Here is a 14,822-nt window from a genome sequence, read left to right as displayed (position 1 = left end):
TGCGTAGTTACTACGAGCTCATTATAAATTGACATACCGTAGTGGGGGATCAGGGAGATTCGATATCGTCTGCAACTCTCAGCTTCCCCCAATTGTGAGCTCAACATCGAACCCTAGCTAAGCTCACCAAACCAGTCATGTCGTCCAAGCAAGGTAACGCCGATTTTTAGTATTCGTGATTCCCTGATTGTTTACGATCTGCTGCTAATCTTTTTTTGGGCTAAAACAGGAGGGAAGGCGAAACCTTTGAAGCAGCCAAAAGCTGATAAGAAGGAATACGACGAGGTGACTCTACTGAACCTTTCTTTTTGATTTTTTTTAAGAGTTCGTTTTTATATTGTTTAGCTCTAGACCTCGGATTAAACGACGCTGTTGATGTCTGGATCTGGTTTTTGATTGTCTAAGCTTACTTGAATTCTTAACATTTATATACTCAAAATGATACAGAACCAACTCAATGATTTATACGCAAGTTGAATTTTTACCTACTATTCGATCAATGATTTAAGTCCCTTTTCTTTAACTCAAATTTATGGAATTTTGATTTGGCTTCAATGCAGACCGACTTGGCTAACATTCAGAAGAAGAAAGATGAGGAGAAGGTTAGTTCCCACTTTGGTGCTCTAGCTTGTTTCTTGTTCTTATGAAGTTTTGGGATTGAAAAAATGCATTCCTGTTTAGACTTTTTTGTGTACATACTAATCAGATATGGTATCTACTAATCAAATATAGTATCTACATTATTGGCTTCTCTTTATTTGCATGGATTTTGTAATGTTATGCATTAGTATGTACCACTTTGTCTGTTTGTCAGTTTTGTCAACTAATCAAACTGACGCCAATTATGACATTATACCTGGTGACGACAACTTGATGGATCATTTTGTTAACTGTTTATAGTTTAGGTATTCATTATAGGTTGATGATTTGGACTAGTTTCTTCTTAATCTGATGAAATGGTGACCATTTTGCCTATAGGCTATTGTTACGATGTTTAGTTTACTTTGTTTTCCACCCAACAATGATAAAAGACTCTATAGCCTTTCTCTTTCGCATGAAAAGGACATACGGTGGTCATTTATTATCGAAAGCCTGACCCATTTTATTTTGTTCGACATTGATAAAAACAGGCACTTAAGGAGCTTAGAGCCAAGGCATCGCAGAAGGGATCCTTTGGAGGTTCTGGACTTAAGAAGAGCGGCAAGAAATGATTCCCTTTTATCCATCAAGTGTTGTTTGATATGCAAATTTATCAACTTAAAACAGATAATCGTGTGATGATGTAACTTTTATCGTATTTGGAGAAGAATAACTTCGCTTCTCTATACATATGTTTACTTTCTGCATTTTTCATGAAAAGGAATAATGTTACCTGCCCTGAAATCATAATGTGAGTACAGTCAAGAACAGAGTTGTAGGCATGTCTGGAGGTGTATTAGAAACTGTTTTAACTTAGTGAAAATATGTTGCATTGATAGTTGAGAATAGCAGCGTAATAAACTTGACTGTACGAGATGAGGTAGAACTCTCTTAACCGATGACTTTACCGAAGTGCTGTGGCCTGTGGGTAGTTGATAGTGACTCTGTTTACGATATACAAGCTCTATAGGTCAAACAACTTCACCCTGCCCTTGAAACTGATGCTGATTGAGAGGGACCTAGAGCCTGAAGGAGCCTGCTTTTCTTCTTGAACCATTGATAGTAGCAGATGTGCGTGGATCAGAGAACTCGTAATACATGTCCGTGAAGAAATTGTCAACAATGTCAAGGTAGACAGGACTTCTGATGCTTGAATAGCATCTAAGCGCTTCCCGTACATCCATTGCATGGTCCACGTCTCGTAGATCCACCATGTTGAGATCTTTCATCTTTTGCGCCAACGCGTCACCTCTTTTCTTTGCATCCTCGAATGGCTCTGCAACTTTCTTCGGTCTCTTTTTATGTTGGCTGCTGAGACTCCTGCCATGTGTGGTATCTGCTACAGCCGTGTCACAACAAATAACGGTGTAGGTTTCTTTAGTTTGGGAATCTTCTGGACAACGGCGACTGCAGGAGAAGGGGCTCAAGAGAGGAGTGTTGTTGGGCAAGTTCTTGTAATCACGGGAGCAGAAACTGGACTTGATGCTCCCAAGGGTCTTCCTCAAGAAACGGCCAACTCTCTGAATTGATTTTGCTGTAGGTTTCATCATCTTTCTTGCTGCTCAAATTTTTGAGAAGATAACCATATTTATTTCACTTGGGGAGCTCAAAACGAAACCTAACATTCATTCATTCAGTGGCATGTAGTAGTTGAAGAAGGAAGCTGATATGTCAGACTTTAAGAAGGTGTCATCTTGTTGATTGTGTTGTCCACTTTTATAGGTAAGCAATCGTCATCACATTGATAAGCAGTGTTCAAATGGTCCCCTACTTATCATTGCCAGCCACACCACTGCTCATGCATGCAGCAAGCCAGTTGACTTAGGCTAATATCAGACTCGGCTCATTAAGCCCATTAAAGAGGCCCATGTTTTTGGCGGTAACCGATTAAGATCCATTTTGGATGGACACAACCCTAAAACATGGTCGTCTTCTCGGAGCCGCAAAGATATCTACAGAACATAGTTTGATCATTTCCCGACATCTGCGGCAATGGTAATCTACTGCGCGTTTCGTGTAAGCTTATGTCCAACTTGGTGTATAACCGGTGCTTTGGAAATGGCAGGGTAAGGGAACAGGGAGCTTTGGTAAGAGGAGGAACAAGTCGCACACGCTGTGTGTCAGATGTGGTCGCCGGAGTTTCCACATCCAGAAGAGTCGTTGTTCAGCCTGTGCTTATCCAGCTGCTCGGAAGAGGACATGTACTCTCTCTGTCTCTGTCTTGGAAAGTTTCTGAAACAGTACTGGAATTTATGATGTCATTATGTGGGCAGATAACTGGAGCATCAAGGCAATTAGAAGAAAGACAACAGGAACTGGTAGGATGAGGTATCTCCGCAATGTCCCTCGCAGGTTCAAGACCTGCTTTAGAGAAGGTAAAGGCTACATTGCTCACCTTCTCTTCACTTTACCTATGTGATATATTATCGTTCTTACTCAGTCTGATTGATGGAATTATGGATCAGGTACCCAAGCCACCCCAAGAAACAAGTCTGCAGCTGCTTCTTCCTAGGCATTGTTTAGTTTTGTTTTTGCCATTTGTTTCTTGCTTTGCTTCTGATGTAGCTTTTTAAATTCGTTCTTAGAGGAGAAACTACTTGTTTTTTTCGCTCTTGTACTTTATCGTCTGCTATTCTATACCCAGTGTGTTTCATGGACGTTAATCACTGAAATGCATCCGTGCTATTACTGTTCCAATAATTCTAGCAAAACTCCATGTAATATGGAATACAAGGACAATCCAAAGTATCAGTTTGGTGGTGTATATTGACCAAAGAGGTGTTTTTCGTAGTGCAGCTGTTTAAAAGCTTGCTCCATTTCCGGAAACGCTGAGAGTAACAACAACTCCAAAAGGTCAAACGCCAACTGCTTCAAACACACTGATGACTGAAATAACAATAATTTAAACAATGAAACCAAACACTTTGCTTAAGCATCTCACAATCTGAAAATTCAAGACAATGCAGAATGTTTACCTGGAGAAAGAAGTAGAGATCTTCTGCACATTGGTCATACTCCTTTTGTCCAATAAGACTCACTATAGCCGCTGGGGCTTTTTCTGTGCGTTGAGAATTAATTCAAACATTCATAATAAGTCAACTACACTTGAAATATCATTGACGAAATTTTTGTTATCAGATGACAGGAAGCTCATTACCAATCATCAGCTCATGAACAAACTTTGCTTGCCTTTCGGCTTCTTGTTGCTGCTCCTCGGAACTGGCGGATTGTTGCTTCCTTTTTGGATGCTTTGTCATGAATATCCCATCCGGCCATAGTATCTGAGAAGTCATACCAAATATCTCTTTCAATTCACATCACGGATTGAAATATAACCAAGCTAGAGACATCACAGGGATATGTCACTGTCAGGCATAATTTTTCCATTATTTACAGTGACATTCACCACTACCTCTCACTGTGCAAAAAGGAGTCAAATGGAGGTTCTCACCTGCTCAACCCGTTGAATTCCGGAGGCAACTACAGTTCCCCGCCGGAGAAGACGGATTTTCTCAAGTACCCAGTCGTCCAATGCATCGCCCATCCCAAGTTGAAGTATCTGTTTGGCAACCCAAAAAGCTTTTCGCCTTGTAATGTGCAAAAATGGTTGATCAGGTTTACTCCGCTTTCTTGACTAAGAAAGAAAAAAATAGTATATCCCCTGGTTATAAAATTATGTACCTGATCCACCCACCCTCCTGTAGTTGAAAGACAACATCTACCAAGTCTAGTAGGGGTAATGTTAGCTTTGGAGGAACCCACTGCACGAAAGACAAGCTATTAGAAGCACACTATAATAAAAATACAAGTACTGGCCTCATGGTTTCCCACTTTCTTACAATGCAAAAGACTGAATCATCAGAAAATAAAATCTTTGAATGGCTGTTACTAGGTGTGGATGTTATATATACCTCGGTGGGCAGGCCGGCGCAGGCCACATCATCAGCATGTTGAGTACCCACTTTTATCCCACCATTCTCTTTGCTATCTCTCACATCTAAATAAGGCGTCTTCATATGATCATTTCCAAGAGTTTTCACTTTTGACTTCACATCATCCACGATTACATTATTCCTCAAATGTTGACCCAGTTTCCCATTCTCCGAACTCAGGTTTTCTCTCCAAGGACGAGAACCAGGTGTTGCCTCAGTCATAGTTCCCATATTTGTGGCACCAGTAGATGTCTTACTGACATGTTTAACTGAAACGATTTACTAGTGACAGTAAATTATAGCGAACTAATCAAAATCCAAATCTAATTGCTTTATGGATTCTCACCTGTTAGCGTCTCAATGATTGAAAAAGAGCTCGAGAATGCATAAGTCTGCACAGCAGCAACAAGTTGTATGTCAAAAAAATTCAGCACTAGTGATTTTTGAATCAGTGGAAGAGAATCTACCTGGGAATCCACACTGAGGAAGTCCCAAACTTCAATTGATCCTGAAATTCGTTGTAGCTGCAAAAGCTTCTGAGCAAAGTAGAGAAAGGATAATTCGCAAAATAAGGAAAACTGGGGAATCATCTCAATGCAAAGCAAACATTCACATTTTAGTTAACAAGGAAGATTAGCCAGAGTGATAAGCAACTACAAAGAATCAAGCATTAGAACTATCAGCCCTAGCTTACTTTAGCAGATGCAAAATACATAATTTCAGTAGATCAAAGCAGGCCTGACCTACTTCAGACTAACATTATACGGCAGTAGATGGTGACGTTTCACGCATAAGAGCATTCAGTATCAGCTTCTCAGAAATCCAAAGTAACTACCAGAATAATGAAACACAAAAGCTAATTCACAATACCTACTCATCAAAAAACCAAATCCAGTAGAAAAGAAAAAAAAAAAATCCATATACAAGCATCATGTAAGGCATGAACAGAGAGTAGAAAACAAGAGACATGGCGTTTGACCTTGATATACTCATCAAGTAGTATACATCGCTCTTGAATAACAGGTATGTCCACGCCTGTTGATAGAAAATGCTTTGGCGGTAAATGAAGATTGTACTCAGGAAATACTTTAAGCCGCCGGTGAAGCTCCTCAAAATGTCGAAATCTGAAAGTTCACACAAAAGTTTAGAAGACAAAAGACCAACATCAAATCCGTAGCAGTATTATTTTATCACCTTCTTTTGATCGACCAGCTATGATTACTTTCATCTGTGACTGCAATTGAATATACAGCAAACATCTTAGAACTACCCTTCACAATATTGGCACCCAGAACCTGCAAGAAGAAATTATAATTACCCATCGTTTGATGCTATATATGGGCATAATTGTCTGCAGCTTTTTGGGTGCTTGGATGTCAACCGATAATTAATTGTACCTCACATCGCAACTTGGCAAAGGAATCAACCAACAAAGAACTTTTAGGGGCATAGGTAACATCACTTTCTGCCGCTGAAACGTAGGATGCAGATGACGTTGCAGACATTCCACTGTATGATCTAGCCAAAGAACCATCTTCAGAATTATCGCTGTCATCATCGTCTATAATGTGTCCAGATACTCTAGATCTCTTCCTGCCAGATTGATGTCTGGCTAGCTGATAACGCCCATGCCCTTTATTATTCTTTTTGAAACTAGCGCCAGAATTTTCAAGTGGATGGTGTATCCGTGAAACACCAAGATTTTTCTTCGTTCGACCATCCCAGACTCGAGTCCCAGGACTGTTTAGACCTGTTACCGTTTCCTCATCTTCGGATGTATAAGAATGATTACTCTTTGTTTGCTCCTCGTCCTCTTCAGCAGAGGAATAACTTGATAAGTGATTTTCTGTATTTATGACTTTACGCTGACTGGGCATTCTTGCAATCGCAGTGTTTTCACCGAAGTCTTCATCGTTGCTCAATTCCTTGCTAGACCATCTCGGGGGCACGCGCTCAACAACTTTTTCACCTTCCTTCATTTTATAGTTTCTTCCTTTTGCCCACACGCTTTCGAGATGCTCAGGGGCAAGGGTCTCAGTTTTCCTTTGTGACATCATGTCTAATACGTCACCCCATCCCTCTCCTCCTCGATGTCCTTGAGGATCTCTACTAACATCACCTGTTTTGGACGTTGACGGGAAGGAGTTCCACGATCGGGAAGATTGAGTGTCCATTGAAAGCAATGGATCTTTCGAAAATTCGGTTACATGCTGTTTATCTGTAGCGCTTTTCCTTTTAGAATTTTTATGCTGTTCATTTTTCAATTGCACAAGCTCAACACCTTTGACAGAAGGGTCCAAATATCTAGAAAAATGATCAGGAGAAACATTTGAGAGATCTTCAGACGGAGAAGCCTCTTCTGCAGTACTAGATCTGTTACTAGTCTTTATCCTTGACATTACAGCAGCTTCAATCCTCTCATTTATGAACCTGGTAGACGAAATGAGTACCATTGAGGCGAGAATAAGAGGAACAGAATGTGGTGTAAAGAGGCAATAGTTTACCGAGGATTAGCTAGGTTTAGGACTGGTCGGATCACACAGCAAGCAAGAAGCTCCCTCACAGTATAGTGGAAAAAAGCACAGTGCAGATCCTCTGGCCTAAATGTTAGTGAAATGAGACTGTTCATTATATGCTGCAGAACCTGCCAAATAGAGATCATAGTATCACCACCTGATAGCAATAAAGTGATGAAACATCCAACATAAAAATATGTATAACATCTCACTGCAACTTAAGACTACAAAAACAACCTTATGTTCGGATTCAGGAGAAAACAATGCAGGGTGCAATTTATCTTCAGTGGCCATCACACGTCTTAGTTCTGAGTCGCGGTCTTCGAAACTGAGGCTTCTCTTTTGTTGTCTCTCAATCTTTGCTTGACACTCTCGGAAAAGCTCCACGCGACGACATATAATATCAATTAGATCCCTACATCAATTACAGCAATTTAGTTTCTTGGAGAAGCGACCTTAACAGAAACTCAAGATGAGACGAAGAACCAAAAAAAAACAGACCTTGTCAGTAGATCAATAAGATTTACATTTCTAAACCGCCGTGAAAGTTCCCCAAGAACATCGTTAATGATAAACACCAGTTCTTCAGGACCTTGCTTATCCGGTGTTAAGCGGGAGTACCATAGATCCAGTACCCATTCAGAAATGAGGTGGCGGGTGAAGTGATCAATTGCATCCTCAACGACCTGGGAGTTCACTTTGCTTCTCCAGTCAGACCGTGGAGCTGCTTTAGGGAGTTCGGGTGTTTTATTTAACGCTGGTGCATTCAGAGACGAGGGTTTGCTGTTGTAAGCTGCAGCTTTTCTTTTCATTTCAATATCGAATGAGAAATAACGAAGGAGGATGATCAAGCACGCAGCAGCAGGTAGGTTGACCCAAACCGATGAGCTTGTCACTGCAGACGTTTACAAAAACGTGAATGTTCATTAGAGATTGCTGAGGAAAACACTAGAGTTGAACACATAAGTAGCTACTGAACCAAAACTTCAAAACTAAAAACTGAAGATACATAAGATTCATAGTATCGGTCAAATAAGAACATCAAACTTACGCGACATGAGGTAAGACAGTCCTACGACGCATATCACCACGATTACAATCCGTTTCTTAGCTTCCTCTACCAGGTCCCGAAGAGTCACCACCTGCTTCTGAGTGCTCATAGTTTTGAATCAAATCCCTTCTCCTATTATCTCTCAGACGCCTAATTCGTCCTCCACTGAACTCACCCGACAGAACTGACGAATTTCTTCCAGAGCCTAAGGTCCCATTCCCGGGAAATTAGGACCCGATCTTCGAAATACGTCGGGATCGAGGAAAGATGAGCTGGTTTCGAAACGACAAATAAAGGAAGGATGAAGGGAGAATCAATGCCTCTGGGAAGTTAACGAATTGATGGAATCGGCGGTAATGGATTCTATCCCGGAGACGGTTGTTGATTCCGTACGTATCTCCGGCGAGTGTTCCCGGGAAGATGGTTAAGATCTTTTAATTCTCTCTCTCTTCGTGGTGGTTTGCATTTCATTTCATTAATGTTTACAAATTGACAATCAAAGATATCAGCTAGGTGTCGAACCTTGGGCTCACCAAACTGACGCTAGGTGCCGTTTTGTAAAATTTGATCCAACCTTGAAGTATAATGACATAAATGCCCTTGCCACCGCCTTTCCCCTTTTAAATTATCCAAATTAGGGTTCACATTTCAGGGAAGAGAGCTCTGAATCTCTGCACCTATGGAGGCTACGAAAGAAAGAGTTGGTCTGCTCGACAAAATCCTCCCGCCGGCATTAGCAGACGCCGGACTCGAAGATTGTGCGCTGCCGCCGGAATCTATACAGGAAGCTTTTCGCAAAGCCGCCAACGCCGTTAAGTCTCGCGCAGCTTCGATTTTCGAGCACGAGGAGGAAGGTGGTTGTGTAGCGGATCCGATTCCGGAAGCTTCTGACACGATCATCGTCGGCGGGGATAATGAAAGGGATACTGGGCCGTGTTTAGCCGGAAAGGGAAATGCGAAGTTGGCTGAATCGGAACAAGCCGGAGATTTGGTTGTGGGAGGCGAAGGAGGAGAAGGGAGGAGCTGCGTTGATGGTTTGAAGGATTTAGACGTCGAAGGTATTGAGAGCAGTAGGGAGAAGAAGGATCAGAGTGAAGAAGACGAAGAAGAGGAGAAGAAACCGATCTTGGTTGAAGGATTTGTCTGAGAGTCCTCACATTGTCTAAACTGTTCTTCCCTCGTGTATATAAATAAATAAAAGCATTAAGCTTTAACAGCTTAAAAGTTCGTTAACGTTGCTTCGCTGATTCCGTGGTGCTTAAAATTCCGACCTTTGTCTCCATAGGCAATGGTAGCAAAGCCTTATGTATCGCTTGTTAAGACTCAAAACTTGATGAAATACAATTTGAGGAAGAAAGAGGCGATCCTCTCTACTGAGTTTTGATTTACTTTTTTCTGCGCCTATCCAACCATTGAATCTCTTCTTTTTGCTATTCAGTTTCAAATCCAAGAAGATTGCAGAGAGATCCAGCTATTTGTTAACGTTAGCAGGCATGTCTGTTCCCTATTTGTTCTTGCAGATTCACATCCCAAATTGAATTGTATAGTTTGTTGTTGGCGACTGCTTTAGACCTGTATGGTGAAGAGTCTGAAGAAAGAGTCATCAGCTCTCTGTTCGTCATAGGCGTTGACAGAAAAGGAAACCGTTGTTGTTACTTGTGTATGGCCAGCACCAGCAGAGAGGAGAAAAGAGAATGATTGGCTTCTCTCTGTTGTTGACTTTGTTCCTTCACAGCAGAAAGCGAAGATGGAACAATGCTAATTGAAGTTATAATATGTCTGAGTGAATGTACATCTTTCCCTACATCTATCAGAATTGAGACTGCCTTAAGATTATCGTCTTTAAGAACATCATTGAGGCCTCCATTGCAAAATGATTTAGATAGGTCGCAATTTAATGTCTCCATACGACTAGGGTGCCTATCTGTTCAGAGACAGATTAGACCATTTTGCTCATACTAGGGTACCCCTCTAGCCTCCATTCACAGATGGCTCCACTCCCCAAGTACAAGAGACGAGTGATGAAGAAGAAGAGCTGACCCAGCACCAATACCGATTCAGCTTTAGTATGAGTAGTCAGTGTGGTGATTTTGTTTCAATCTCACTTTCTTCTATTGTAGAATGTGTTTCAGTGTTTGTATTGCTTTGCAAGTACAGCTTAACTGTTGTTGTTACATGCTCCTGCTTGGATTGGTTGTATGGTTTCATACTTTGATCTCAAATTTCTCACTTTGTTTTGGTCTACACTCTACAGAGTGTTTGTTTTCTCATTAGTCAGTTAGTTTTTTTTTTTTTTTTTTTGAACAATAGTCAGTTAGTTTGATGCAATTACAAGGCCCATGTTTATATTTCAAACAAAAAAAAAGAAATTTGAAGGGCCCATGTTTATTAGCCCTCGGACACGCGCGAAGCTCGTCTTCCGACACACGTTGCACGCGCCTTCTCAATCTCACATTCGGAGCCGGTTTGATCACCCGCCGGAGATCCACCGGCATCTTCTCTAAACGGCTCTGGCGAATAAGTGTGTCTCGGCGTTTCTACTGCTGGAGGACGATAGGGTTTTTTTTTGCAAGTAAACGTAGGAATTTCCCAAGCGAAAGGTTTAATTTTTGAGCTCCAGATTGAACGAACTAACCTGTTTCTTCGATCTCTCTTGTTTCCTCTCCAAACAGGTCTCCCCTTCAATATTAAACTAACTTTCCGTACTTTTTGGGTGTCTTAGTAGTTTCTGCTCTCTTGTCCACAGAGTGTTCGACGAAATGCGTCTGTGAAAACTAACAATACTCGTATCGTGAAATTTTCAGCGCAATGGAGAAAACAGACGAAGAGAGGAAGAAGGCTCAAATGCTGGACGCTCGGGCCAGAAACATCAGCCACAATGTTCGCTGTACTGAGTGTGGAAGTCAGTCCATTGAAGACTCGCAGGCAGATATCGCTATTCTCCTTAGACAGGTGTGTCTTTAACTCAGTTTTGTTTTTCAAAGAACGAGTGGAGTCTAGTTTTGCTGTCTACTCCTCTGATACATCTGAGTTTTGCAGCTCATCCGTGATGAGATAGGAGCTGGAAAAACTGACAAAGAGATCTACAATAAGCTTGAGGATGAGTTTGGGGAGACGGTGCTTTATGCTCCAAAATTTGATTTGCAGACCGCGGCATTGTGGCTAACACCGGTCAGTTAAGCAATCAATTAGAACTGGAACCTCCATAGGAGAGTTTAGTTTAATTGACTCTGGTGTTTGGTGTGTGGATAGGTTATAATTGCTGGAGGTACCGCTGCAGGGTTGGTTTACCAGAAGCACAGGCAGAGAACAAATGTACACATCATGGCGTTGAACCTTATAAGAGGTGTCCCATTGACTCCAAAAGAGAGAGTAACCATTCTTGATGTTCTTATCCCACCTCCCCCTCCTTCTCAGGGAGTGGCTTCCCGGTTGAGGAGATGGCTAAACCGGTAGTTTCCATGTCTCCTTAGCTCTCTTATTCTGGCTCAAATCTTATCGCGTTTGTCAAATAAACAATGTGTTGAAGGATTGAGTACACATTGATTAGGAGAAACAGATAGGGACTGCTGCTTTGCATCCATTGCGAGCAATTTTCTTTCCTATAAAGTTGAAAATGGATTCTTCCATAGGAATATCTTGGAATGAGATATGTAAGAAAAAAAAAAACATAACTGAAAGTCTGATACTTGTTGTATGTTTCTTTACGCTGGAATTGAGAACAGAGAGCGCATTGTTGTTAGTACAGAGACATCTTTTGTTCCAAATTAGCTTGTGTGCTAAATGAGCATTTTTGCACATCTTTATCCTGAATTCCCGAATCTCGCAAAATGTGTTGACTTGCTTATGATACAAGAAGCAATGAGTAACGGAAGGAAATCTAGTCTTGCTCAAAAGAAAGGAGATTAACTGGTTTTAACATTTGCGTTCTGATACATTATATTCCCACATAATGGAAAACATATACTAACATACAATCCCATGACCTTGAGTCATGAGATCTTAAGATGAGCATTTTATTCCATCCTTTTGGTCAGTCATATATAATCTAGTCATAGTTCACTGCATCCTCCAAAGATGACAAACAGATTCACTCTTCAGGGCGGCGGCAAATTCTTTCTACTCCCACTGCTTCCTGTTCATATATTAACAAGCGACTTCTTGAATTCTTGCAACAGCACCAAATATAAAGACTGAGATCAAGCTTTTTTACCTCTGTATTGTCAAGATCGTAGCGAACAAGAAACACGCAGTTACATATAGAGTGGTCATGGTCTGCTCTCTTTATATTCACAACATGAGCATCACAGTACAATGCTTGATCCTCCCTTTCCTGCTCATAAACCACCCCAAATTTCCATTGTCGTGTTTATAATTTGCTAAGGTTCCAGCCTTCATAATTAGATCAAAGTGAGCCTTACTTGGAAACATAGAAGCAGGTCTCCAACATTCACTCTACCACACTCTGATGGTTCTACAGGAATAGACCGCTCACGCACTGATGTTGTGACATTCACCCACTCATCGTGTCTGTTGTCGAACCCAGAAAAACGTACACGCACTTCCTGTTGCAGTCCGCTCTCAGTTGCAAACAAATCAGGCATTGAACAAAAGAGAAGAAGTTTACCAGTTCACCAGTGCGAAGATATCGATAAGTTAGGAACGAAGACACGTCATACCTGAAAGACCAGAATTCAAGCAAATAAGCACAGATATTACATGTTGTAGTCTACACTGAACATGTAGCCATGTACTAAGGTAAAGGGCATTGCTTGTTTGAGTTTACAACCAAACGCATTTATGTCCATATACTAGTTCAATTTGCAAAATCCAAAAGTTGAAGCGAATATGGAAAAACACATGATGATTCAAAGCAAAGAAGAGTTCTTACCAAGCGAAGTCCCTTGATGATCTAGCCTCAAAAGCCAGATCAGATACATCAGAGGCCTTTCCTGTGTATAAAAATGGTCCTTGGCGTTAACTAAAAGAACCAAGAATTACATACAAAGAAAATGAAACAAACCTTTTCGTCTTTGAACATAGGTAGCCTTCTCCACATTCACAGCATTTTCAGCAAAATTAAGATTTGATAAGTCAAGAATCTCCAAAGGAGAAGATGGCAAAGTATCGTATTTGGGGAGAGTTTGCTGCTTCAGTTTCTCCTGGAACCAACTCTGTACCTGAAATAACTCAGATTGAAAAACAAGTTACATAGGGACTACACTTGTTGCATGAAGAAATAAGAGACGCACCTGTTTCCAGGTTACAGATGATTTTCCATTCCGATTCAGAGAACAACTTTGAAACAAAAATAATGGAAACAAACAGAGATAAGAACACAGATATATACAAAGTTAAAACTCCTGCTATAATGCAGCAAAGTGCTTCAAAAATTCTCCACTAGTTCAGAGAAAAAAACAAAATACCTAAAAGTGGAGGCAACAGTTTGACAAAAATCCTTCTGGAGAGATTGATCGCCAAGCTCCTTATACAGATTCTCCATGTCTACAATCTTTGCATAAGAATAGCACACACACACAAAAAAAAAAAAAGGTCACATATCATGAATCTGTTATCTAATAAAGAGAAAATACAGAAAATAGACCTCGGACAAGGTAAACTCGGTGAAGTAGTGAGAGGAATCATCGGAAGCAGCCATTATCGAAGGCAGAAGAAGAAGTGAAGATGCTACAACAGTGATGCTCAGAGAGTTCAGTGTGCTTTTAATGGATTGATGGGCCTCAATTGAATAATAATAATCTTCTATTTGGGCCCAAAATCTCAAAATCTTAAAATCACTAATTTTGGCTATCAGCCAGCCATCTCTGTACACCACGTGAACAGCAACGGTTTCGGACAGAGTAAAAAAAAGTCTTATATTATTAATGACTCGAAAGAATCGAGACAGGGTGAGGTGAGGGAACCCGTCCGCGGGGAATCTTCCGAGAGTTATGAGCTGGTGGTAGTGGTGGAGTGTCTTATTAGTTAACACTCATCATTACTGACATTATTTTATCAAATCATATTTTACTATTTAATTACACAGCTAATCCTCACTAAGAATATTTCTTTTTTTTTTCAAATTTTGTTTTGGCGACAATCCTGGCCCTTATTTCTCCCATATAAGATTCGTTTACTAAATATCGAGTAAAGTAATAAACATACTACTACATTATTCGTTACTTTGTAATTAGTTAATAAACGTGCTTTAAAACATTTTAATAACCCCAACCCATAAATATAATATATAGTTTTGAAAACTGATGGCAAAGGGCATGAGCGATTTGACCGAGACTCAAACACGCAAACGTAGAATATTTTAGTTTTTAATCATAGGTTAGGTATTCGGTACAGAGCTGTCATTCTATTCTATGTTACGCAGTATTAATTACCGTATTTTGACCTTATCACGCAGTTAGATAGTAATATAAATTATTTGACTAAGATTAACAAAGTTAATTAGCATCCCAAAACAGAGGTCAAGATGTTTGAACTCAGTACGAGTTAATTTGACATATATGTACGTAGGGCTGTGTCTGTGTGTAGTTGGTACGAGGAATATTGGGAGTAATTACCAAATAACTAAGACTTTTTACCTAAGTTCCAGTTTTTCTCTCTATCTGTTATTCAACGGGTCTGCGCTAATCACTCTCCTTCTCATACTTAATTATCACCAAGCATAGT

The 14,822-nt window shown here is 40.5% G+C and overlaps 7 protein-coding genes across 8 annotated transcripts; 4 read left to right on the top strand and 3 right to left on the bottom strand.

Moving 5' to 3' along the window:
* Positions 1–37: 37 nt before the first annotated feature.
* On the top strand, positions 38–1,346 carry LOC111832584 (translation machinery-associated protein 7). Its single transcript, XM_023789856.1, has 4 exons — positions 38–153; positions 230–285; positions 561–602; positions 1,131–1,346. Exons 1-4 carry the CDS (start codon positions 138–140, stop codon positions 1,209–1,211), a joined length of 195 nt encoding a protein of 64 aa, XP_023645624.1. The 5' UTR covers positions 38–137; the 3' UTR covers positions 1,212–1,346.
* LOC17897822 lies at positions 1,347–2,434 on the bottom strand. The gene has a single exon (XM_006305952.2). It carries the CDS (start codon positions 2,187–2,189, stop codon positions 1,659–1,661), a length of 531 nt encoding a protein of 176 aa, XP_006306014.1. The 5' UTR covers positions 2,190–2,434; the 3' UTR covers positions 1,347–1,658.
* Positions 2,435–2,545: 111 nt separating this feature from the next.
* LOC17899262 (60S ribosomal protein L37-1) lies at positions 2,546–3,282 on the top strand. The gene is made up of 4 exons (XM_006303704.2): positions 2,546–2,634; positions 2,705–2,840; positions 2,913–3,014; positions 3,105–3,282. Exons 1-4 carry the CDS (start codon positions 2,632–2,634, stop codon positions 3,149–3,151), a joined length of 288 nt encoding a protein of 95 aa, XP_006303766.1. The 5' UTR covers positions 2,546–2,631; the 3' UTR covers positions 3,152–3,282.
* A 20-nt stretch (positions 3,283–3,302) lies between these two features.
* Positions 3,303–8,619, bottom strand: LOC17899307. Its single transcript, XM_006306601.2, has 15 exons — positions 8,139–8,619; positions 7,589–7,982; positions 7,325–7,502; positions 7,076–7,215; positions 5,969–7,001; positions 5,766–5,866; positions 5,551–5,695; positions 5,039–5,107; positions 4,918–4,963; positions 4,551–4,840; positions 4,321–4,400; positions 4,091–4,226; positions 3,797–3,920; positions 3,615–3,697; positions 3,303–3,525 (listed from the first exon to the last, which is right to left on the bottom strand). Exons 1-15 carry the CDS (start codon positions 8,245–8,247, stop codon positions 3,388–3,390), a joined length of 3,066 nt encoding a protein of 1,021 aa, XP_006306663.1. The 5' UTR covers positions 8,248–8,619; the 3' UTR covers positions 3,303–3,387.
* Positions 8,620–8,775: 156 nt separating this feature from the next.
* On the top strand, positions 8,776–9,526 carry LOC17899592. Its single transcript, XM_006304537.2, has one exon. The coding sequence runs from the start codon at positions 8,818–8,820 to the stop codon at positions 9,283–9,285; it is 468 nt and encodes a 155-aa protein (XP_006304599.1). The 5' UTR covers positions 8,776–8,817; the 3' UTR covers positions 9,286–9,526.
* A 1,028-nt stretch (positions 9,527–10,554) lies between these two features.
* On the top strand, positions 10,555–11,885 carry LOC17898228 (cytochrome c-type biogenesis CcmH-like mitochondrial protein). The gene is made up of 4 exons (XM_006305671.2): positions 10,555–10,810; positions 10,943–11,090; positions 11,178–11,309; positions 11,391–11,885. Exons 2-4 carry the CDS (start codon positions 10,947–10,949, stop codon positions 11,592–11,594), a joined length of 480 nt encoding a protein of 159 aa, XP_006305733.1. The 5' UTR covers positions 10,555–10,810; positions 10,943–10,946; the 3' UTR covers positions 11,595–11,885.
* A 136-nt stretch (positions 11,886–12,021) lies between these two features.
* Positions 12,022–13,849, bottom strand: LOC17900342 (protein SAWADEE HOMEODOMAIN HOMOLOG 1). 2 transcript variants are annotated; one of them, XM_023777255.1, is made up of 9 exons: positions 13,744–13,848; positions 13,565–13,650; positions 13,391–13,436; positions 13,162–13,318; positions 13,030–13,090; positions 12,766–12,817; positions 12,560–12,703; positions 12,352–12,471; positions 12,022–12,273 (listed from the first exon to the last, which is right to left on the bottom strand). In XM_023777255.1, exons 1-9 carry the CDS (start codon positions 13,795–13,797, stop codon positions 12,229–12,231), a joined length of 765 nt encoding a protein of 254 aa, XP_023633023.1. In that variant the 5' UTR covers positions 13,798–13,848; the 3' UTR covers positions 12,022–12,228. The 2 variants fall into 2 exon arrangements, with proteins under 2 accessions (XP_023633023.1, XP_023633024.1); XM_023777256.1 differs by lacking the exons at positions 12,022–12,273; positions 12,352–12,471 and having other exon boundaries at positions 12,617–12,668; positions 13,744–13,849.
* Between the last annotated feature and the right edge of the window lie 973 nt (positions 13,850–14,822).

Source organism: Capsella rubella, unplaced genomic scaffold (assembly GCF_000375325.1).
Source record: "Capsella rubella cultivar Monte Gargano unplaced genomic scaffold, Caprub1_0 scaffold_1, whole genome shotgun sequence".
Taxonomy (NCBI): domain Eukaryota; kingdom Viridiplantae; phylum Streptophyta; class Magnoliopsida; order Brassicales; family Brassicaceae; genus Capsella; species Capsella rubella.
The sequence above is the reverse complement of the archived record's forward strand: the minus strand, read 5'-3'. Positions and strand labels throughout refer to the sequence as shown.